Source organism: Chiloscyllium plagiosum, unplaced genomic scaffold (genome assembly GCF_037043375.1).
Source record: "Chiloscyllium plagiosum isolate Xiang-an unplaced genomic scaffold, Cpla_swu_hap1 HiC_scaffold_12, whole genome shotgun sequence".
In the NCBI taxonomy this organism is placed as follows: domain Eukaryota; kingdom Metazoa; phylum Chordata; class Chondrichthyes; order Orectolobiformes; family Hemiscylliidae; genus Chiloscyllium; species Chiloscyllium plagiosum.
Genome location: NW_028270150.1, coordinates 70039934 through 70065725, shown reverse-complemented (window position 1 = coordinate 70065725; position 25792 = coordinate 70039934). Strand labels below are relative to the sequence as shown.

At 42.1% G+C, this 25792-nt stretch overlaps 1 protein-coding gene across 11 annotated transcripts in view; it reads left to right on the top strand.

Annotated features, from left to right (window-relative positions):
• The window catches only part of dmd (dystrophin), a 2003576-nt gene that overhangs the window by 1424274 nt on the left and 553510 nt on the right, over positions 1-25792 (top strand). For all 11 annotated transcript variants that reach the window (XM_087992890.1, XM_087992895.1, XM_087992900.1 and 8 more), the window contains one exon: positions 21410-21554. In XM_087992890.1, the coding sequence (XP_087849016.1) occupies positions 21410-21554 (145 nt within the window). The remainder of the gene's footprint in view (positions 1-21409; positions 21555-25792) is intronic.

The window sequence follows — 25792 nt, the reverse complement described above, 5'->3', positions numbered from 1 at the left end:
TCCAGACCTACCCCTCTCTGAGGATGAAAGATCAGTCCTCAGCAGAGGCCTCACCTTCATTCCCCTATGCTCTCGGATTAATGAATTCAACACGCGGCGTGACATCGAACAATTCTTCCGCCGCCTTCGCCTCCGTGCCCACTTCTTTAACCAAGACTCCCGCCCACCCTCTGACGACCCCTTCTCCCGCCTCCAACACACCCCATCCACCTGGACACCCCGTGCTGGCCTCCTACCTGCCCTCGACCTCTTCATAGCCAACTGCCGCCGCGATATTAACCGCCACCTGAACTCCCCACCCCACTCACCCACTCCAACCTCTCACCCTCGGAACGCGCAGCCCTCCACTCACTCCGTTGCAACCCCAACCTCACTATCAAACCAGCAGACAAGGGAGGCGCGGTAGTAGTTTGGCGCACCGACCTCTACACCGCTGAGGCCAAACGCCAGCTCGCAGATACCTCCTCCTACTGCCCCCTTGACCATGACCCCACCTCCCACCACCAAACCATCATCTCCCAGACCGTCCATAACCTCATCACCTCGGGGGATCTCCCATCCACCGCCTCCAACCTCATAGTCCCACAACCCCGCACCTCCCGCTTCTACCTCCTGCCCAAAATCCACAAACCTGACTGCCCCGGCCGACCCATTGTCTCCGCCTGCTCCTGCCCCACCGAACTCATCTCTGCGTACCTTGACACCGTCCTGTTCCCCTTAGTCCAAGAACTCCCCACCTACGTTCGAGACACCACCCATGCCCTCCACCTGCTCCATGATTTTCGCTTCCCCGGTCCCCAACGCCTTATTTTCACCATGGACATCCAGTCCCTGTACACCTCCATCCCCCATCACGAAGGACTCAAAGCCCTCCGCTTCTTTCTTTCCCGCCGTACCGACCAGTACGCTTCCACTGACACCCTCCTTCGACTGACGGAACTGGTCCTCACCCTGAACAACTTCTCTTTCCAATCCTCCCACTTCCTCCAAACGAAAGGAGTAGCCATGGGCACCCGCATGGGCCCCAGCTATGCCTGCCTCTTCGTAGGATATGTGGAACAATCCATCTTCCGCAACTACACTGGCCCCACCCCCCACCTTTACCTCCGCTACATCGATGACTGTATCGGTGCCGCCTCGTGCTCCCACGAGGAAGTTGAACAGTTCATCCACTTCACCAACACCTTCCACCCCGACCTCAAATTCACCTGGACAGTCTCAGATTCCTCCCTCCCCTTCCTCGACCTTTCTATTTCTATCTCAGGCGACCGAATCAACACGGACATCTACTACAAACCGACCGACTCCCACAGCTACCTGGACTACACCTCCTCCCATCCTGCCCCCTGTAAAAACGCCATTCCATTCTCCCAATTCCTTCGACTCCGCCGCATCTGCTCCCAGGAGGACCAGTTCCAAAAACGCACAACCCAGATGGCCTCCTTCTTCAAGGACCACAATTTCCCCCCCGACGTGGTCGACGATGCCCTCCACCGCATCTCTTCCACTTCCCGCTCCTCCGCCCTTGAACCCCGCCCCTCCAACCGCCACCAGGACAGAACCCCACTGGTCCTCACCTACCACCCCACCAATCTCCATGTACAGCGCATCATCCGCCGTCATTTCCGCCACCTCCAAACAGACCCCACCACCAAGGATATATTTCCCTCCCCTCCCCTATCAGCATTCCGTAAAGACCACTCCCTCCATGACTCCCTCGTCAGATCCACACCCCCCACCAACCCAACCTCCACCTCCGGCACCTTCCCCTGCAACCGCAGGAGGTGCAAGACTTGCGTCCACACCTCCCCCCTCACCTCCCTCCAAGGCCCCAAAGGAAACTTCCATATCCGCCACAGATTCACCTGCACCTCCACACATATCATCTATTGCATCCTCTGCACCCGATGTGGCCTCCTCTATATTGGGGAGACAGGCCGGCTACTTGCGGAACGTTTCAGAGAACACCTCTGGGACACCCGGACCAACCAACCCAACCACCCTGTAGCTCAACATTTCAATTCCCCCTCCCACTCCACCAAGGATATGCAAGTCTTTGGACTCCTCCATCGTCAGACCACAACAAAACGACGGTTGGAGGAAGAACGCCTCATCTTCCAGCTAGGAACCCTCCAACCACAAGGGATGAACTCGGATTTCACCAGTTTCCTCATTTCCCCTCCCCCCACCCTGTCTCAGTCAAATCCATCAAATTCAGCACCGCCTTCCTAACCTGAGATCTTCTTCCCGACCTCTCCGCCCCCACCCCAGTCTGACCTATCACCCTCACCTTGACCTCTTTCCACCTATCACATTTCCGACGCCCCTCCCCCAAGTCCTTCCTCCCTACCTTTTATCTTAGCCTGCTGGACAAACTTTCCCCATTCCTGAAGAAGGGCTTATGCCCGAAACGTCGATTCTCCTGTTCCCTGGATGCTGCCTGACCTGCTGCGCTTTTCCAGCAACACATTTCCAGCCAGACTACTGCGACCACTAGGACTTATAACAGCACACAAACCAACAGCCACACTCAGACAACAACTCACCAGAACAAAGGATCCGATACCCAGCATAAGCAAAACTAATGTAGTGTACAAAATCCCATGCAAGGACTGCACAAAACACTATATAGGACAAACAGGAAGACAGCTAACGATCCGCATCCACAAACATCAACTAGCCACGAAACGACACGACCAGCTATCCCTAGTAGCCACACACGTCGACGACAAGCAACATGAATTTGACTGGGACAACACTACCATTATAGGGCAAGCAAAACAAAGAACAGCCAGGGAATTCCTAGAAGCATGACACTCATCCACAAACTCCATCAACAAACATATTGACCTGGACCCAATATACCGGCCACTACAGCGGACAGCTGAAACTGACAACCGGAAGCGGCAGGGACAGGCCACTATAAATGCCGGAGGAAACACCACAGAAGCGCTTCACAGGAGGCTCCCAAGCACTGAGGATGTCACCTAGACAGGGGACGAAACGTTTGCAACAAAAACTTCCAGCTCGACGAGCAGAACCACAGCAACGAGCACCCGAGCTACAAATCTTCTCATAAACTTTGAGGGATCTATGTACATGGATACCGAGATCTCTCTGCTCATCTCCACTATCAAGCATCTTACCATTCGCCCAGTATGCTATATTCCTGTTACTCCTTCCAATGTGAATCACCAAACACTTTTCCGCGTTAAACTCCATTTGCCACCTCTCAGCTCAACTCTGCAGCTTATCTATGTCCCTCTGTAACCAGCAGCATCCTTCGGCGCTGTCCACAACTCCACCGACCTTTGTATCAGATGCAGATTTACTAACCCATCCTTCTACATCCACATCCAGGAGAAATAAGAATATTTCTCGAAATAAGTAGATATCTCATTCTTATTAAAAGAAAAATGAAAACAAAATGTCCATTTAAATATGTGTTATTTCATGAAATGTTGACAATATATTTTGCTCATTCATGGAGACTTCATTTTCAAACATTATTCCAAGAATAAAATACATTGATTTATTTCAAACAACTTGCAATTCCATGAGCTAAGTATTTTGTGTTGTATTCAATGGCCACCGTGGTCCATTAAGAATGGATTGAGAACAATAAACTTTCTTTATTCATTTTCCATCCCCTCTTGACATCCAGTAGATCTGAGAATAAGAATATTCCTGACCTGATGTCAATGAACATTCAGTTTCTTGGCCTCTACTCATATATCTTGATAAGACCAACAGAGTGGTTCCTATTAATCTATTAATCCAGTAACAGGGTATAAGCAGATTGCAACTGATAATGGGCTGGAGGGGGGAAAATAGCTTATCCTTCTCCGAGGATCTGTGATTGCTTGCATTTGTTTATGACTGCCAATCCTTTGAGAGATATTCAAAATCCAGGAAACTACAGTTATGCTTTTTGTTATATGAAAATAGAGACAAAGGTGATTCTATTTAATTCGAAGCTTAACTTGAAACTTCATTCAGTCAGTTTGAGACTCCGGAAATACAGGCAAATTAGTTAAACTTCTAAGAAATAGAACATGGTCCGTCAATGATAAGAAATGTGGAAGGAGAAAAGCAGAGTGTACTGAAGAGTTTTTGGTAAATTATTAGGATCAATCTTAGATTTATGATTTTTAAAATCATGTTGCCTTTTGACTTAGTTTTAATAAAAGCCTTTTGTGATCAAATGCAATTATTATGTTACTTTTTTTTCAGTAAAATTGTTAAAGTTGAAAAGTCTGATTCTCTTAATTGTTTATCAAAACACAGAATCAGTTCACTTAAGTGAAAAAAAATACAGTTGCTGGATATAAGTAACTGACTTTGCTATGTGGAGCATGTTGCATATGTCTACGAAGAGATCAAGGCTAATTTCAATGTTATATAGAATGTAGACTTACCTATGCAAGACATTCAAACACTTGAGTTAGTATAAGAGTAAACTGTGTAAGTAGGATCCAATAATGTAGCAAAACTTCTGGCATCCTGTTTTCCCCCTTATCCTTTTTATTGTACTTGCTGAAAGAAATCTTGGTCTGAATTTCTCACTGTGATGTTAAGAAGTGCAGTGATTAACTGAACCAATAAATACATTATTTGTGTCTGAATGCATGCTGCAGCTCTAGAAGTTGCCAAAGCCTGACACAAGGGTCTTCCAAAAATCGTATTTCATGAATGTAAATTATTTGGATCAGGATAGGAATGGAATGGAATGGGTCTTTTCATTAAAACCTCGATAGTTTTAAATAACAGCAACAAAAATGAGTAGTATTGAGGAGATTGTCCTTTATTGAAAACTCAGTTATGGTTGAAGAACTTTTTTTTTGAGGAAAACATGTTGGAATCAATACCTGTCTTTCTACTTTTAGTAAGAATGTCTGATATTCTATACAAATATTTTCCTGCAGTGGTAAAATAGCTCAAAGTACTGCAGTCAAGTCTTGATAAATGTATATGCAATTTAAGTTTAATTCTTATACAAGCACAGAAGCCGAATCTATCACCCATTTAGTTTGATTATACTCGAGCTGAAAATGTCATTCCCATTTTTTTCATTGAATACAAGTTAATATGTCGTTCCCATTGACTTCATTAGGACAGGTCCAGTGTGCCATTCTTAGTTACTTGCATTAAACAGAAGTCCAATGAATCATTCTCATTGGCTTCATTAGCTACATCTCCAAAGTGTCATTCCCATTATGTTATTAGATTTAAAGTGTCATTCTCAATTACTTCCATTGGATGTAAATGCAATGCACAATCACAATTTCTTCTATTAGATATAAGTCCTATGTGTCATTCTCATTTCCATGTAATTGATCTGTGTCATTCCAATTTACTTCCATTTGCTACGAATCCATGGTGCAAGGAATAATCCAGTGAAAAGGTTTAAAAACATGACCAAAATTCTCATGTTTCTCAGTTATTCTTTCTATGTTCCATTAAAATGAAATATTATTTTTTCGGCCATGTTAGTTATCCCATAGCTTAGTAATATCAACAGTTCTAATTGTGCACTTCGAACTTTATCTGTAAATCTGAACCATTTAAACCAGATTTCTGAAACCTGAGAGTATAAACCCAATGTGATAGTGGCAGCTCTTGCTGTTTGCTCTCTTCTATGGAGTTATTCCAATTAGCAAGAGTTTTCTAAAGGTGGAACAAACACAGATTGGAAAATATATTCTTTAGTTTGTACTTCTACATACAGGAGGTCCCCAGATTGCGAATCAGTTCCATCTGGAGTCTATTCGCAAGTCAATGTGTGTGCAAGTTGGAACACAATGCAGGAGTGTAATGCAGCTGTTTGTAAGTACAGGAAATGTTCATACGCAAGGTCGTTAAAATTGCACCCCTGTATAGGATTGCATTCATAAGTGCAAACATTCATAATGTAAGGACCCTGTATCGATTTTGGGCGGCATGGTGGCTCAGTGGTTAGCACTGCTGCCTCACAGCGCCAGAAACCCGGGTTCAACTCCCGCCTCAGGCACCTGTCTGTGTGGAGTTTGTACATTCTCCCCGTGTCTGCGTGGGTTTCTTCCAGGTGCTCCGGTTTCCTCCCACAGTCCAAAAATGTGCAGGTTTAAGTGAATTGGCCATGCTAAATTGCCCATAGTGTTAGGTGAATGGGGTAAATGTAGGGGAATGGGTCTGGGTGGGTTGCTGTTCAGAGGGTCGGTATGGACTTGTTGGGCTGAAGGGCCTGTTTCCACACTGTAAGTAATCTAATCTAAATGCAAGGAGTATTTTGAACTGAAGACATAGAGTAATTCGTAGAGTATAATTTTGTAGCAATTACTAGAAAATAATCTAGATGGGAGAATGGCAACATAATGTTCCTGGTTATCAAGTCTTCGAATGAAATAGAAAAGTAGATTTTAAAAATGGTGTAAAGAAACAATTACTGCCACAAAAAGAGATGTAGAATAGCAGTTAGCAATTTCCCCATTGCTGTGAGATTCAGAAGTCAAGTTTAATCCCCCATTATGAACCCCCTTAATGTGTTATCAAGTGAACTTTTCATAAAGTTTAAATCTTAATAACTATCTATCATGGGTCTACCATCCAATAATTTTATATCTTGATGTTTCAAGTTAGAAGTGTCTCTCAGTACAGAACTAGTGTCCTCATTAATTAATGGAGCAGCCCCACCACCTTCTCCTACGTTTTTCTCAATCCAACATGTCAACATCTAAAAATATTTAATTAGTCTATAAAACACATGCAAGTGACTGAAACTAAAGGTGAGCCTATTAAGTGTCAAAATGGTAAACTACATTTGGCAACAGAAAATATGAGTGAAGAATGTTAATAAGTACATTGTGGCTGTCTTCTGAAAACATAAGGCTGATGATTATATCAGAATTAAGGAGAAACAGCCTGGAATATGTAGTAAGGAATTAAATTATTTGTCACCTTTGTATAAATATATATCCCTGTATTGTCGACAGTGCAACGGAAAACTTAAACTTGCAGGAAGATATAGATTGTCTGGTTAGTTACATCGAGGGAAATGAGAGATTATGTAGTTTGACAAGGGTAGCACGTCCAGAGAAAATATAATAAATGGGAGAATACCCACTTAGTGGGGAGGAACAGAACATTCTTGGAGTATGTGTCCACCAGTCTGTAAAGATATCAGGGCAGGTTGATAGGACTGGTAAGAAAACATGTAGCATGCTATCATTCATTAGCCATCCAAGACATTAAATATAGGAACAAGGAGGTTATGCTTAAACTGTATACAGCACTAAGTAGTGAATTGTTCAAGAGAGTTCTGGTCACCATATTAAAGGTAACGTGGGAATGCGTATAGAGGAGTTTTACAATTATGTTGCAAAGTTTGAAAAGAATTTAGTGATGATGAAAAATTGGACAGGCTGAGGTTGTCGTTCTTGGAACAGGTGAGTCTGGTGGCTAACTTGTTTGAGGTATATAAAATTATGAGTGGCCTACACAAAATAAATGGAGGAATCTTTCCTTATCAAAGAGATCAAAACCAAAGTGAAAGTAATCACTAGAAGGATTAGAGGGAAAATAAGGTATTTTTTTTCCCAGAAGGAGTCTGAAATTTTTTTACCTCAAAGTGCAATGGAGGTAGAAACCCTCACTGCATTGAAAAAGTCCTTGAATGTTTACTCGAATCACTATGACCTGCAAGGCTGCGGGCCAAATACAGGAAGGTGTGTTCAGCTGGCTCGCTCTTTGTCAATCGCAACATGCATACATTGGGCCAAATGGCCTTGTCCTGTGCAAAAAGTTTCTTTGATTTCTATGCTGTCAAATCATTTGGTTATGAAAATTCAAGACAAATGTGTAAACAGGTGTATGCACGGTTCTGTCTTGGCTATGATTCCACCCAGGCTGAAGCAGGTGTTGCCAAATGTTGTATGAAACAGCGAGGATGGTATTATAATATAACTGTAACCAAAAATAACCTCAAATTGAAATGTCAGTCCTATAGCAGCATTTGTTCTTATGCATTTAGTACTTTATATAACTGCAGTGCAGTGACTGCATTGGAGTGTGGGGTTTGTTTTAAATGAGATTTGCTCCTTACAGAACTAATTGAAAATTAGATTTAAAACATTCTTGAATTGCATCATGGTAAGCTGTAAGCTTTGTTATTACATTGTATGCTGCAATTCATGATTAGACGACAATACAACAGGCATGCAAAAAACAAAAACTAATTGAGCTCCTTGAAATTGTATTGATTGACCAAAAGGTTTCCTTGATTTGTTTTTTGATATTCATGAGCCATCTGTTTCAAGAGTTCTTCCCTGGTATGACTTCACAGATAGTAGGCCTCCTCTGTCTTATCTTTGAGGACGTCTATAGGTTTGCTAATGCTGCATAACAACCCATGGATGATAAAATCATGTGTCGTGAAAATTCTAATAGTGCAAACTTCAGAGCAGGAGAATGCTGTTTCATCCAAAACATGCGAGTCATAAATAGCTTTATGTAAAATCTGTATGTTCTGCGCGGAACTGTGGAACTCTGTCAGATCACAGTACACTCCAAGAGAATCTGGAAACTATCATGAATTTAATTGCATGAAAGAATTGCTGATTGTAAGCTAACAAGTAGTGGGGCAGTAAGTGTCACTTCTATAAGTTCATCTTTCATTGTTATTCTCTGTAAATTTGACAAACAAAGTTCACATAGAATGAGATTGTTTCTACATCAAATTCTTTTGACTTCCTTCAGGATTTTGAGTTCACAACCCAACATGCATGTCGACAACAGTACTACTTTGCTATGAATTTAGAAGGTCCCTCAGAAAAAAACACTTATCAAGAAGTGATTGCTAATCTATTTGCTTGTTGGCTAAATGTTTAGATTTGGAGACCCTGGATTTTCAAAAGAAATGGTGGTGAGGTGAGCAGTGTCAATCTAATTTCTAGTGGTCACACACATACTCAGCTGCATGAAGGAAGCAAAAGGTTGTTATTCAAGCTACCTTACTTTGCAGAAGCTTTGAATATCGATATCATGCTGAGATACTCAGAATTCACATGCAAGAGCATGAAGTGGGCACTAATTACATCAGAAAAAGCTAGCGTTAGTCATCCAAGTGTAAGTGGACTTTTAATAATGTGATATATCTTAATTACTGCCAAGCAACCTCTCTATTGCTGACAATTAATATTTGCAAGTCCTGAATCTGATTCCTTTAGATTTTAATTATTGTTGGAGATTCTCTTTCCTCTTTCACTCACTCCCATTCTTTTTCTTCCTTTTACACTTCCACTGTACAATTTAATGTTGAAATGATGATATTTGTGGATAGAAAGATGCTGCCAATATACCTGTTTCCTCGTTGGACTCTAAGGCCCATATCAAGTCATAGAGTCACACAGCTTGGAAACAGAGCCTTTGGTCTAACCACCCAGGCCAACCAGGTATCCTTGTCTCATTTGCCTGCATTTGGCCCATATCCCTCTCAACCTTTCTTATACATGTACCTTCCCAAATATTTTTCAAATTTTGCAATTGTACTCACCTCTACTACTTGCTCTGGCCATTCGTTCCATATATGCAGCATCCTTTGTGTGGAAAAAGTTACCTCTCAGGTGTGTTTTAAATCTTTCTCTTCTCACCTTAACCTGATACCCTCTAGCTATGGATCTTCCTACCCTGGGGGAAAAAACTTGGCTGTTCGCCTTATCTATGCCTGTAATGATTTATAAACCTCAATAACGTCATCCCTCAGCCTCTAGAAACTGCCACTAGTAGTCTCAACAAAAAAGGCTCTTTCTGTGAGTTACATTAGCTAGTCATACATTGTTGTGAAGAGTTTTGGAATGGCATAGCTATACCCTTCAAGATCCAGAGTTATTGTCGAATTTCCACACCCGAAACTGTAAGACTTCATCAGACTGTATGGAGCGTAATGCATTCATTCATTCAGAATTTACCTTATCGGACAGAATTCACCATGCTAACTTGTGTTACCTGGTTCAGATTGTATAGGTGACATATTAGGTCAAATTTAACTGGACGATTTGAGTTTTTAAATTTGTCATTACACATGCATTTTTTTGTGATTCAGGCACATGCAAACCTTGTGTTGATAGTTCATTATAATGATAGAATTCTGCTCCATGTTTCACTCAGTGCTGCTCGTCAGCTGCAAGGCTGAGCAGTGGCTCAGATTCGCATGCGACTGGCATTATTTAAATCCAGTCTGTGCTTCTTAAAACCAGACTGTAACTTGTAAAGCAAAAGTAAATTCTGGCTGCAGTAGGTGCTAGAAGTGGTGAAGGAGGAGTCTCTGAGCAGAAAGAAGAATGACTGTAACGTAAGACAGAAAGAGTGCTGTAAGGTTCTCTGAGGTAGCACTGGAGATTTTGATGGCAGAGTAGGACAGGTAGGAATGTATCCTGTATCCAAAGGACAGGAGACAGTTGAGACAAAATTGTACAAGTAGCAGGAACAAGAAAGCTGCCACAGTTAATGTCAGTGGTGGAGCTCTGTGCTGTGTGTGAAGAAATTCAATGAGCTCACTCAAGTGATCAAGTTCAATTTATACGTTCTCAACTGCTGTACTCTTATTACTGAATGTCTAACCTCAGAAATTTCTCAATTCACTGTAATCATTTCGCTGATCCATCAATATTGTCTGTCAAACATGACTCATACCTGACATCCATTATTTTACCTCATCGTCATACACTTATAGCACTGCTGTGAACCTCACATACGTGGTCAGCTATTCAGAAATGACAGCTACATCACTCAAACAAATTGTACCAGGTTCACTGCAACACCCCTCTCTCCTGAATGATGAAGAGCCATACACCAGAAGGCCCGCCATCTCCTCAGCATTTGACAAACATGTCTGATATCCTCATCCCAATGCAGTTCTGGCCAGTTGTTGGAGTAACCATGACCCAGACATTGACAGTTATTTCAAGTTGATTCACCTTCTTGCAAATCGTCTCCCCCTCATCCCACAATATTTTTTGATACACAAGCTGCCGGTAGTGTAATCATTTCCATTATGCAACACCATGCTTATGTCTTTGTTCTTCCCAGCTATTAAAACATTATCAAGCATTAGTGGAGGACTGTGAAGTGAAAGAAGAACAGAAGACTGATAGAGGAAAAACCATTCAATCATCTCACACTTGCAATCACTGGTGACGTTACATCTGTTGTGAAGGATATCATAGAAGCCAGATCTTCACACAGTGGGTCGCCAGCCATGAATGACCTTTACCAAGGGGAAGTCGCAAGCTCCCCAGTTGACAAGGATACACAGGGGTTCAACCGTAGAGGAATCAGATGAAGATGGTTGTGTGGTGTATATGTTCACACAATGATCTGTCAGGAAACCTGCTGTCACTGATGAGGAGCGTGGATGTGTCCAGCAAAAACTTGACACAGGATTTTGTACAGATTTTGAGGTCCATCCTTTCCAGCATAGAAGTGGTGGCCATGACTGCTGTTGCAGATGTGTGCATGATGTAACATTTGAGAGTCAGTGTGTCAGCTCACTTTAATGACATGAAATCACATCATTTTGCCAAGAAAACCCAGCCATCCTGACTTTAGGTACCTGCAATGAAAGGTTTTCCAGGGTCCCACAGCAGGCTGCAGCCTGTTCTCCAGCAGTAAACCAGAGGAGTGAGAACAGTTTGTGGAGCATGAACTTGCTGTTCCGTCTCTGAATCACTGCTTCAAGATATTTGAATACCATTTTATATTTCTGGCAAATACTTACATTACTATTTTCCTGCTCTCACACTTATGGTGAGGTATTCTAACATCACTGTGCCTTCTGCAGGACCATTGCCTTCTGCAGTGGGCCCAAAGCGGGATCAGAGTAGACAGGAACCCCATAGGCCTTGGTTCACTGAGACATCAGCCCAGTTCAGGAGCACTACTAAAACTGAAGTCAAACTCTCAATTTATTGGAGTCACATGTCGCAGAAAGTTAAATGACATTCACTCCCAAAGGCAGATCTCTGATAGCTTGAAAATGGACTGAGTTGAGAGAGCACTCAAAGGAAGTGCTACAAGGACATTCTAGCTTTGAGTCCTCAGAAAACCTCAGCCAGAATTGTTACATCCGACACAACCAAGAAAAAAGGTGGTGCAGCATCCTTCATAAATAAACCCATGTTAGAAACAGAGGGAAAACCTAAATTGAGATTGTGAGCTAACAGTTCATCTAAAACCTAATCAACTGGTGGTGTCCTGCCATATTTGCAATAGCTTTTTCTGTTGTAATTGTTGTAGCTGTGGCATGGCTGCAGATGTTCCTCAGGAAAGTGCATTGGCCCAACCATCTTTACCTGCTTCATCCATGACCTACCTTCAATCATACAGTCAAAGGTAAGCATGTCTGCTGACTCCCCAAAGCCAGTCTACCATCTACAAGGTACAAGTCAAATGTGTGATGGAATTCTCCCTATCGAACTGGTTCGGGACAGTTCTAACGACACGCAAATAACTTGAAACCAACCAGGACCAAGCAGCCAATAGCATTCAATCTCTCCACCAATGACACTCAATAGCAACAGTGTGTACAGTCCACAACCTGCATGCAAAAGGTCATCAAAGGTTGTGGGACAGCTCCTTCCAAATGCGTGAACACAACCAACCTGAAGTTCAAGGGCAGCAGATGCATGGGAACACCATCACTTCCAAGTTCCCCTCCAAGCCACTCAAAACCATGACTTGGAAATATATCGCTATTCCTTCACTGTCACTGAGTCAAAATCCTGCAATTCCCTCCCAGACAGCATTGTTGGTTCGCAGTGCATGGACTGCAGCAGTTCAAAAAAGCAGCTCACTACCCCCTTCTCAGGAGCAGGTACGGATTGGCAATACATGCTGGCCTAGCTAGTGACGCTCATGTCCCACGAGTGAAATAATTTTTAAAAAAGGTTTCACAATTCGTAATTGCTCAGGCAAGCCACCCATGTCCATATGCAATATGTCCAAGAGCTAGAGAGTATTCAGACCAAGCAAAGACCATCTTCAACAAGAGGGAATCTTTGCAGAGAAAAATTACATTGGACTTGAAATGCTAATTCTTTTTTCACGAATTCTACCAGACTGCTGAGCTTCTAGGCAAAAGTGAGGACTGCAGATGCTGGAGATTAGAGTCAAGATTAGAGTGGTGCTGGAAATGCACAGCAGGTCAGGCAGCATCCGAGGAGCAGGAAGATCGATGTTTCGGGCAGGAGCCCTTCATCAGGAATGGTTCCTAATGAAGGACTCCTGCCCGAAATGTCAATTTTCCTGCTTCTCGGATGCTGCCTGACCTGCTGTGCATTTCCAGCACCACTCTAATCTTGACTGCTGAGCTTCTACTGCACTTTCTGGTTTCATAAAAGAGAATGTCCAACCATCTCCTCTTGACAGTCAATGGGATTACCGTCACTGATCAACCCTGCCACCATAAATGTGGTAACCATTGACCAGAAACTGAACTAGATCAGTTACATAAATATTGTTGCTTCTCAAGCCGGTCAGAGATTCAGAATTTTGCAGTGAGTAACTCACCTCCTGACTCCCCAAAGCCTGTCCACCATCTACAAGGCACAAGTCAGCAATGTGATGGAATACTCTTCACTGACCTAGATGTGTACAGCACCAGCATCACCCAGAAGCTAACCCCAAGCCTAATCCTAACCCATCCAGGCTAAAGTAATGCATTTGATTAGCTTCTCATCTACTACCAGAAACATGCACTGCCTCCTCCAGTGACATACAGGGGCAGCAATGGATGCCTTGTATAAAGTGCACACAAAGCTTGTCCTTTCTCAAAGTTGCTGTGCCCTTGAGTTTTTTTCAGAGAGGGGTAATTTTCCTGGCTCCAACTAGGCTTGAGTTTGAAAGGTTTATTGGGCCCTTTTTGTTTACCCCTAACAGATAATGCCTCCGGCCTAAGGTTTTCATGTCTTTAAAAAAAAACTAGTATAATCAAGAGGGTGTGGCCAGTACTCTAGTTGCGCAGGTCAGTTCAGTTCGGGGGTTAGTTGAGTCAGGGTTACAGTCGAATGTGGACCCTCTGCCTCTCCTTCTGCCCTCCTGACCTTGTAACCTCTAAGGTTTTTGTGTCGTTTTTACTCTTTGTGCTAAGGGGTCTGTTTATTAGGACTGTTGCACATATTTTTGGAACAGCATCATTAAGTCAGAATAGTCTGTCAGGAATTTTAGATTAGATTCCCTAGAGTGTGGAAACAGGCCCTTGGGCCCAACAAGTCCACACCAAGCCTCTGAAGACTAACCTACCCAGACTAATTTCCCTACATTTACCCTGACTAATGGATAGGATAAGTTATTCAGGTATTCTATTTTCGGTTCATTGTGTTTCATTCCGTAATTTTGTAAATAAATTCTCTGTTTAAAACTTGGCAATCGGACCAGCTGATTTACTCCGGGAACATCCGCTATACACTTACCAAAAATGAGTGGTGAAGTTACAGTCTGGGCTACCTGCTTAAAAATGTTTTTTGGGAGTCAGGCCTGGTCCATAACAAAGTCAGCAAGCATCTTTCAACAGCACCTTCCACCCAATGGCCTCTACCCACCGAAAAGCACAAGGGCAGCAGATGCATGTAAACAACATCATCTGCAACTTCCCTTCCAAGCTGCACATCATTCTTACATTGCCATTCTTTCATCCTGGAAAGTCCTCCTTGACAGCATTGTGAATGTACTCCACCTGAAGAACTGCAGTGGTTCAAAAAGATGTCTCATCACCAGCTTCTCAATGGCAACTGGGTGGGGGGGGTGCAATAAACGCTGACTTAACCAAGATCCCCACATACCATGAATGAAGAAAATAGAAAAGAATTGCTTTGCACCAATGGCAAACTTGCAGACATTTTCTGGTCTTGTATGTTCACTAAACTCATGGGCTGGCAAGTTCAGAAACAGAAACCTTGCAGTATTGTCAATGTACCCACAGTCTGTTTGGTATCCTTCCATGTAGAAGTGCAACAATTAACAGCAAGCAGATTTTGTTCCCAACAGTTTATGCCAGATTCAAAAGCAGCAGTGAAGTCACTTTGATGTGAGAAATGTACCACAGCTCTTTGTAAATACACTTACTCTAAGGAAAGAACTACACAGGGATGAAAGTGAAAAGATGCAGAAACGTATTCAAGGATGCATAGCAAGCCACAGAATGGAACACTGCTCATTCCAGGATTTATAAATATGCCCGGCAAACAAAATGCACTTTGATGTATGTCTCGCCTCTTCCTTAATTTATATGACAGATGAAATTTTGGGTATAACCATATTTTAAGCCATGACAAGTTCATTTCCAATGCATTGCCATAGTAAATACTACTTTCATGTGTCATTCATGAAGTAATTGGATTTCACAGCAAAGAAATTGTATTGTTGAATGTGATCCCAAAACAGTAATAAAGATATTGAAATCCAATGTATTCAAATTGAAGATAACTTTACAATTGCCTTGAAGTCATGACCTTGGTCATAGGCTTTTGTTCAGTGTTGATTCAATCTGTTCAATATTCTTTGGAAAAATCAACATTTCTGAAGCTTGTATGTTGGCATGTCTACTGAAGGTCCACTAGATGCCATGAAAATACAGTCCGTAATTTGTGGTCAGCTTGAAACAATGGTGCCTATCATCAACTTAAAGGAAAGTTGCACTGAAAGATCTAGTAGCCCCTGAGGAGAAATTTAAATATTTCTGTGTACAATTGTTTGTTCTATTTTTCTCAGCATCGTCAAACTGCCCAAGCACCAATCAGAATTTCCACGGACACCAAATAGAATGATGAGTGCTAAAATTCATCAACTTTTTAAAAAAATTAAGGTGCAGTGAAATGAAATTTGGAATATATGGAGTGAAGGAGTAACATAGCATGGAAACAGAACCTTTGGTCCAACTCATCCATGCCAACTAGCTTTCCCAAACTGAACTCGTTTCATTTGCCGATATTTGGCTCATATCCCTCTAAACTGTTCCTATTCATGTACCCATCCAAATGCCTTTTAAATGTTGTAATTGTATCAACCTCTACCACTTCCTCAGGCAATTCATGCCATATGTGCTACCCTCTGTGAGAAAGTTGCTGCTCAGGTCCCTTTTAAATCTTTCCCCTCTCATCTGGAATGTATGCCGTGTAGTTTTAGATTCCCCTAGTGCAGGGAAAAGATCTTGGCTATTGACCTTATCCGTGTCCCTCAGTATTTTATAAACCCCTATAAGGTCACCCTTCGGCTTCCTATGCTCTCGGGGAAAAAGTCCCAGCCTATCTAGCCTCTTCATATAAACTAAACCCTCCAGTCCCAGCAAAAGCATTGTAAATCTTGCTGCACCCTCTCCAGTTTAATGACATATTTCATATAACAGAATTGTACACAGTATTCTAAAAGTATCCACACCAATGCCTGTACAGCCACACGGTGATGTCCCAACTTCTGCAGTCAAAGTTTGACCAGTGAAGGTAAGTGTGCCAAATTCTTCACCATTCTTATACAGTTGACACCACTTTTAAGAAACTGTATACCTGCACTCCCAGGTCACGCTGTTTGACAACACTTCCCAGGGTCTTGCCATTAACTGTGTAAGTCCTGCCCTGATTTGTCTTACCAAAAGGCAATACCTCACATTTATCTAAATTCAACTCCATCTGCCACCTCCTCAGCTCATTGGCCCAGCTAATTAAGATCTTGCTTTACTCAAAAATTACCTTCACTGTCCAAACTTAATACTTATGCCTCCGATTTTCTCATCCAAATCAATGATGAGCAACAGTAGACCCAGAACCAAGCCTTTTGCAGTACACCACTGGTCACAGTCCTCCAGTCCGAACATCAACCCTCTACCACCACAGTCTACCTCCTACAGTCAAGCTAATTTTGTATCCAGTTAACTAGCTTTCCCTGGAACACATGTTAGCTAACTTTACTAACTAGTCTATCATGCTAGACCTTGTTGAAGGCCTTACCATTGTCCATGTAGAAAATGTCTACCACTCTGCCTACATCTATCTTCTTTGTCATCTCTTCATGTTAGTGAGACATGATTTCCCATGCACAAAACCACGCTGACTGTCCCTAATCAGTCCTTGCCTTTCCAAATGCATGTAAATCCTATCTGTCAGAATCCCCTCCAACAACTGATCTACCATTGGTGAAAGGCTCATCAGTCTATAGTTTCTTGCCTTTTCTTTACAGGGTATCTTAAACAATGGCACAACATTAACTAACCTCCAATCTTCCGGCACCTCGCTCATTGACTGTTGATGGTACTAGTGTCTCTGCTAGGGATCCACAATTTCATTCCTAGCTTCCCACAATGTCCTGGTGTACACCTGATCAGGTCGTGGGGGTTTACCTATCTTTATGCGTTTTAAGACCTACAGCACTGCATCTTCTGTAATATGAACCCTTTCAAGACAACACTATTTATTTTCCTACCTTCCAGGTCTTTTTCCATAGTAAATACTGTTGTGAAATATTCGTTCAGGACCTTACCATTCTCCTGTGGTTCTATATATGGATGGCCCTATTCTCTTCCTAGTTACTGTTTTGAACTTGTAGAATCTCTTTGGATTCTCCTTAACCTCTGCCAAAACTTTCTCATATCCCCTATTTGGTCTCCTGATTTTCCTCTAAAGTGGAACCCACACCCCTCTCCATTGCCCCTCACCCTTCAAGGGATTCCCTAGATCCCAGCTGGCTGTAGCTGACATATACTTCCTTCTTTTTCTTAACCAGAGCCTCAATATGTCTAGTCATCCAGTGTTCCCTACTCCTGGCATCCTTCCCTTTTTGTCGAACAGATATATACTGTCTCTGAACTCTCATTATCTCACTTTTGAAAACCTCCCATTTGCCAGTTGTTCCTTTACCTGAGAACAGCGTCCCTCAATATTTTGGAAGTTCCTGTCTAGTGCTATCAAAATTGGCCTTGCTCCAATTTAGAACTTTAACTTTTAGACGAGGCCTGTCTTTCTCTATAACTAATTTAAAACTGTTATAATTCAGATCACTGGTCCCAAAGTGCTCCCCCACTAACACGTCAGTCATTACTCCTGCCTTATTTCCCAAGAGAAGTTCAAATTTTGCTCCTTATCTAATAAGTACATCTACATACTCAATCAGAGCGTTTTCTTGAATGCACTTGACAGATTCCTCCCCATCCAAGCCCTTAACACTATGGAAGTCCCAGTTTATATTGGAAAGTTAAACTCCCCTATTACTCTTACAGATATTTGAGCTCTCCCGACATACTTGCTCCTCAGTTTCCCACTGATAATTGGGGGACCTGTAGTACAGGGGAGAAAGTGAGGACTGCAGATGCAGACTGCAGAAGTGAGGATTCCTGAAGAAGGGCTTATGCCCGAAACGTCGATTCTCCTGTTCCCTGGATGCTGCCTGACCTGCTGCGCTTTTCCAGCAACACATTTCCGACCTGTAGTACAGTCCCATCAAGATGATCAGCCCTTTTTTATTTCTCAATTCCATTCACATAACTTCACTGATGATCCCTCGGGAATATCCTCTCTAAGTACAGCCATGATGTTTTCCCTCATCAATAATGCCACGACCCCTCTGCTCTTGTCTCCCTTTCTATCCCTCCTATTGCATCTGTACCCCAGAATGAACTCAGGGCATGGTTAGGAACATGGGACTGGGATATCATAGCAATTACAGAAACATGGCTCAGGGATGGGCCAGACTGGCAGTTTAATGTTCCAGGATACAAATACTACAGGAAGGATAGAAAGGGAGGCAAGAGAGGAGGGGTGTGGCATTTTTGATAAGGGATAGCATTACAGCTGTGCTGAGGGAGGATATTCCCAGAAATACATCCAGGGAAGTTATTTGGGTGGAACTGAGAAATAAGAAAGGGATGATCACTTGACTGGGATTGTATTATAGACCCCCTAATAGTCAGAGGGAAATTGAGAAACAAACTTGTAAGGAGATCTCGGCTATCTGTAAGAATAATAGGGTAGTTATGGTTGGGGATTTTAACTTCCAAACATCGACTGGGACTGCCATACTGTTAAAGGTTTAGATGGAGAGGAATTTCTTAAGTGTGTACAAGACAATTTTCTGATTCAGTATGTGGATGTACCTACTAGAGAAGGTGCAAAACTGCCCTATCCCCTTATTCCAAATTTCACTAGCACATAAAGCTAAAATATTATGATCATTCTTTTTGAGAGATTACTAATGATTAAAATATCCGGGAATTAATAGCGTTGTAGAGTAGTCTGCAGAGGAGCAGTGAATGGCAGAGCAGAATTTCAGGATTTGTATATGAATCTGCATCTGCATTAAATCCTGAAGCTACAATCGCATTCAGGGAAGTAATGGTGTTCCCCACAATCAAAAACACAGAAATTCTGTATAATTGATCCAAGAGAGGACAGGAGCAGGCAAAGCAAGGGGCACAATTAATATCATGGAAATGATGCTCCTAATAGGTCTGTATCGACTCTGGCTAAATGAATCTGACCTTATTGGACGTAAGACCAGAGAGCAGAAATTAGGCCATTTGGCTCATCGAGTCTGCTCTGTCATTCAATCATGGCTTATAGGTTTTCCTACCCCATTTTCCTGCTTTGTCCCGGTAATCTTTGATCCCCTTGGCAATCAAGAACTTACGTTTCTCTGGTTTAAATATACACAACGACCTGACCTCCACAGCCCTCTCTGGCAATGAATTCTACAGATTCACCACTCTCTAGCTAAAAATGTTTCTCCTTATCCTCGTTCCAAAGGGTCTTCCCTTTACTCAAAGGCTGTGCCCTCAGGTCCTCGTCTCACCTGCCAATGGAAACATCTTTCCAGCATCCACTCTGTCCAGGCCATTCAGTATTCTATGTTTTGTACCAGGCCAGATCCCCCTCAAAACATTTTCAGAAGGTAGCCCAGACCCTAACTTTTATTATCTCTAAGGCAGACTTAAGGTGGATAATCCAGGAATGATGCAGCCGGTCAAACCACTCAGATAAAACAAACAGAATTTATTTAAGCAGTACAGATGATACACAAACAAAAGAAAAGAATTTAGAATAACTTATTTGATAACCCAACTGACATGATATCGCAACTTAACGAAACTGTTCCAATCCCTGCAGCATCCCATCAACACACTCTTTGAAAAAGGGTAAATTCAAAAACAGGGTCTTACAGCTCTTACCTCATCAGAGAGGAAGTCCAGGCAAGACCTCTGTTGAAACATGGAACTTCTTTTCACTGTAGCTGCTTCTTGAGGTCCTCAGCAAGTTTCTGACTTCTTGCTAAAAAACTAAACCAAGCTTAAAAAAAAAAGAACTGAACTGGGGGGACTGGCCACTCCCCTGCCATTATTCAAAGTAACCATTTCCATTCAAATCAGCAACTCTGCCTTTACGACCTGTCCTGAAATAAAAACAAGGTCAACATACCCTTGTAAAAGGGGCAGCATTGTCACATCTGTAAGTTTCAATCAGCTCCCTCCCTCAGCCTTCTCAACTCCATTGAGCATAGTCCCAGAGTCCTCAAACATTTCTCATATGTTAAGCCTCTCATTCCTGGGATCATTCTCATGAACGTCCTTTAGATCTGGACCAGGGCCAATACATCCTTCCTGAGGTATGGGACCCAAAAATTGCTCTCACGGTTCGGCAAGACTGGCAAATTAGGTATCAAAGAATGTTTGGATTTCGTCTTTTACATGTGAAATTATGAAGGCACATCTATTGTCAACATTCTATTGTACTTTGCTATTACCAAAGGTTAGATATAATTGAACATAAATATTATCATTGATTTGCTGTGTTGAAATGTATTGTGCACTCTGGGGAATTGATGAGGTGTCACTTCTAATTTGCAATAGTCATCAATCTTAGCCACAGTTTGTAAACAAATGGTAATATATTTACACATTTTTTGTCACTGATTCACATACAAATTCAAAATCTGAGTGTGTTTGCATCTTATTATCAAATTGATACTATTTTATTCTGCCAAATAATTTTCTGTGAATGGATTACACACATTTAATGAGTGAATATGGATGTGTGATATAATAGAGCCACATATCCGTTAATATGTACTTCAATAAGTGTAAGTCCAAAAGTAAGGTCAGGAGCATTTATTCTGCTGTATATGTGAATGCGATAAACCTATTCTTGATGAGTGTATATATAGTGAGAATGTACTGCAATAAATTGTGTGAACATTATTGTATTTGGTTGCTTGGTAATCTATTTGCAAGGTTCAGCAGAGGCCCATGATGGTTACTTTTTTGACTTCTTTGCAGAAAGTACATGTTCCAAACACGTAAATTGAGATTGAAATACTGACTGTGGAAATAGATTTGCAAAAAGTTTTTATTTCCAAATGTAATTCATGGCATTGATCTTCATTATTGTACCCATTACAGGTTAGAGGAGGAGAAACATATTTCAGAATTGCACGAAGACTTGAATGAATATCTCAGCTGGCTTGAAGAAGCAGAGAGCGTTGTGGGAATAGACCTTCACCCTGGAAATGAGCAGCAGCTAAGAGATTCGTTGGAGAGAGTCAAGGTAACAGAGCAGTATTGTTGAATTATGCTTTATCATTGTGTCAAAGTTCTTTATATCAGTTCATTGTACATTGTGTGCAAATGCATTCTTAGTTTCTTTCAAAAAATGCAAATTTGCTTGGTAGAAAACTTTAAAATTATCCATCATTCAGAATAATATTATAATTCACTAAAATTCCTTGTAAAATTCCAATGAGTTATTGAATTGTGGTAGTCAGCAAAGTGATATTGAACTGCACCATTAAAGAAGAACCCAAATTTGATCACTGATTTACATGCCGACTGAAACTGAGCTAGGGTGGCAGGAGGGCAAAATATTCCCTTGTTGTCAAAAGGGAATTTGAGATCCTGTTCCTGAGCAGAATGAAGTAACTCTCATCTGGAAAATCCATGTATGGAATCATTACAGGACATGATTGAGCTCCATTGTGGTGACATGTACCACTCCCCATAGTCACTCTTAATGGGTTCACACATGAAGTCTAGTTCACTGGGCAAGGTACAGGCCGGCTACAAACACCTGTGTTGTCATGAGGAGTAATGTTGAATAATTTGTGAAGCAATACAAATCAGTAGCAGAGCCCTCATTAGCATCAAAAATGAATTTAACTCTGTTACATATTTTTCAAAAATGGCCCCATACTCTGATGGCCAGATGGGTTTTTTTCTTTAGCGTAGATGGGGGTGGAGCATGGGGACCCTGTGGAATCCTCAATGTAACAGATTCTGAGGGAATTGCCCATGTAATTTGAAGATTCCGATTGTCAATTTCCCTCTGCCTGGAAGTGTCTGTTTGTCTCAGAGAATGTGAAGGCTTATGCTGCATTGAAATTGATAGTTACACATTGCAGATGTAGACAATTAAAAACCTAATATCACTCATGGGTAACTATTAAACTACAGTTTACCAGACACTCCTCACCCGTCCCAAATTACAGCTCCCTTACCCCCTAAATTAAACCTGCCTCAAGCTCCTTCCATGCTCACAGATCCTGACCTGACACACCTCTTCCCCCGTGACCTGTGTCCCCTTCTGCTGGGCTAGACAACCTCCCTCCTCCCAGAGACATATTACCATCCCCTCTATCCAGTCTGGGACCTCTATTTTCCAACCTGAAACCACACAACTGAAGCAGCCCCAAATGGAATCTCCTGTCAGCAATGCAGAGCTCACTCTTAGCACAAAAATATGATAATGGAGTGATCTGACTATCATTGCCTCTTCCTCGGAAAATCTGACCAAATACTCTGCATTTAAATGCTTATGGCTGATTTAGAAAGTTGTTTTTTAAATGTTTTTTGCTCATTAATTTAGTTTTAAAGCACATTTCATTTAGAGGTGCAGATAATTGTGGAAGTTCTTAAAGGAAGATAACTGATCCTAAAACCTGGAAAGTGCACTGAGTGATCTAAAAGTTGTGGTTTGCCAGCCTCTTTAAAGTTTATTTTCTCTTCATTTAAATAAAAGGAAATTTATAAAATTAAACAGTGATATTATTTATGTCATTCTCCATTCAGTAATTTTCCTACCTGTCAATCATGCAAAGGCATTGAGTGTTCTAGTGATATCTTCACCAGGGACACCCTGTCATGGACTTAATCATAGAAAAGTTTTGAACATATTTACATGTTCAAGGTTAAACGAGGTACTTATGGAATTAGCCTTGAAGTTTCAATGATGCATTTTCACTCATTAACTAAATATGTGCTTCAACTTTGCCCAGATTTTCACATCACTAAGCTGTTGTACATTGCCAATCTGAAGTAAGAAGGTCAGAGTTCTAAGATCTCACATGCCATACCTTCCCGGGGACAGGATGAAGTGAGGAAGTCTGGTTGCGAACTGGATAAAGCTGCTGGTGTGCTCTGCTCCTTACTCAGAGCGTTGCTGCTCCCGGTCTCCCGGAGCTGTGCAGTGGTGGATAACTTTTGGTTCCCAATGTCTGGAGATGGGGTTTCACCAGGCCCCTCATGATGTCTGCCATTTGTGAGTTGGAGGATGCTCATGTCCTTCTGCTTGTTGGAACCTAGCCTCTTTTGTTGTTTGTGGCTATCCCTCTGTGCATCTTCATCATCACAGTGCTGGTATTACACTTGCTGCCAAAGTGTAGAACCTAGATGGTGGTTCTTTCCCACTGCACCTTGGTAGCAGTTTCTTCAACCTTTAGTGCGTCCATCAGCACATAATCCTGGACCTTGGAATATGCCAGTCTGTAACACTCAGTCAAGATCAACTCTTTACACTGGAAGACCAACAAGCTTCGGAGAGACCAAAGAGCATCTTTCACCGAGTTGATGGTTCTCCAGGCACAGTCAACGTTTGTCTAAGTGTGTGTCCCAAGAGGTAGACCGTAGAGCACACAATCCTGCGTCACAGAGAAATTTGTGAAAAACCATTGCATCTTTCTCAAGCCTTCCTTTGTAAAGGCACATTCTAGCAGGAGATGTGTGATAGAGTCTCCATCCCACCACACCCCTTTGCCGGGCAGCCACTTCAAGGGCATTGTATGGTGGTGTAGGGAGACCAGGCATGCATGAAGGATCTCACAGGTAGTGCCTTCTCCCCATCAGCCAAGCAATGTCCTGGTGCTCGTTGGAAAGTTTTGGCGATGAGCCATTCTACCAAATGACTTTGAGAGCCTGGTCAGGGAACCACCCCAACAGAACCAACCCTTTCCTTTTCCTGCAGTATCTTGAGGATACTGTGTGCTGACCACTTGCTGATGGACTTGTGGTCAAAGGTGTTTTCCTTTACAAATTTTTCCATTTGGGACAGGTGATACAGAACCATCCACGGAACAAGGCCAGGCCTATCCTTTGCAACACTGGAGACATGCAGAAGCTCAGTACGTAGTGACACTTGGTGTTTATGTACCAAGGGTCTGGGCACAACTTGATGCAGCTGCACACAAAGGTGGCCATCAGGATGAGAGCGGCATTGGGTATGTTCTCACCATCCCCCATCCAGAACTTTGTACATGAAGACAGTAAACCGCAGTTGGTAGAATAGATTAGTTTTACTCAAAAATATATTTTATTCATAGAAGTATCTTTATATACATAGTCACTGAAGCAGTTCGGTTCTGTACAGTTGCACATGGAGAAACAAACATTGGAGTTTTTACTCTATCCAAACAAACCAAAGGCATCTCTTGCTTGAACAAGACTATATTGACATGCTTTGGAAGCAGCGGGAATGGCCGTTAACTGAACAGACCTCAATTTAACTTTGGCACAAGGACTTCAGACAGTGGTCTTTTCCCACTGCACCCTAACTGCCAACTGCTTGAAATCCACACCAATCCAGGAAGATCCACTTGACAAAGAAGTTCCGATTGACCAGCATACCTTCTCCAACCTTCTTCACAGCCACACTGACTGTGTGCCGATACCCTTGCCTGCTGCTTGCCATTGCCTTGGCTCTGGTTGGCCGTATACCGAATTGGTGTTAGGCCGAAGAGAGCATAAGGATCCCCCAATAGTAGCTCAGCTCAACTGATGATCTTCCAACATCCAATTACAATCCAGCGATGATTTTGAAATCCTTTGATGACTCACAACTTGATGCTTACACTTGATCTTGGCCAAAAGGTCAAGAAGCAATATCGGACATGGTACAAAATTAGCAATGTTAATTGCTTTTTCTGTTTCTTCTTCTACTGTTATATTATATTGACTTAATCCAACTGAGTTATTTATTATGGATATGAGAATAAAATCAAACATGCAACTTTGGAAGGCCCCACAGCCCATTAAAGAGTCTCCCTTTCGCAAACGACCTGCAATTTAAACTTTCTATTTATTTAAGCTTAAAATGAACCATTGCTCGTAAGATTTCCAAATGATAGCACACTGAACTCTCATTTAAACCCCGAAGGCAATTAAAAGTAAACTCCAGAGCAAAATCTAACATGATACATCTTGCTATTAAACATTGTCAGTTCTGTTCCAATGGAAACTCCCCTGTGTTTACAGAGTTAGCGAGTGGATTGAGAAGGGACATGGTTGAGGTAGAAATGAGTTGGAGGCAGACATGTTCCCACTACTCAAGACCTACTGTAAACCTGCTTTCCTGGGTCATTCAGTTTTATGGATAATAGATTGTGTTGATTATGGAGGGGGAGAAAAATGTATGCTGTCAGTTTTAAGAATATTGGGCTCTCCAGTTCCTGTTTCCTCCGAGCGGTGCTTCAGAACCAACTGAAAACCAGTGGTTTCCTGGAAGGAAATCCAGCCCAA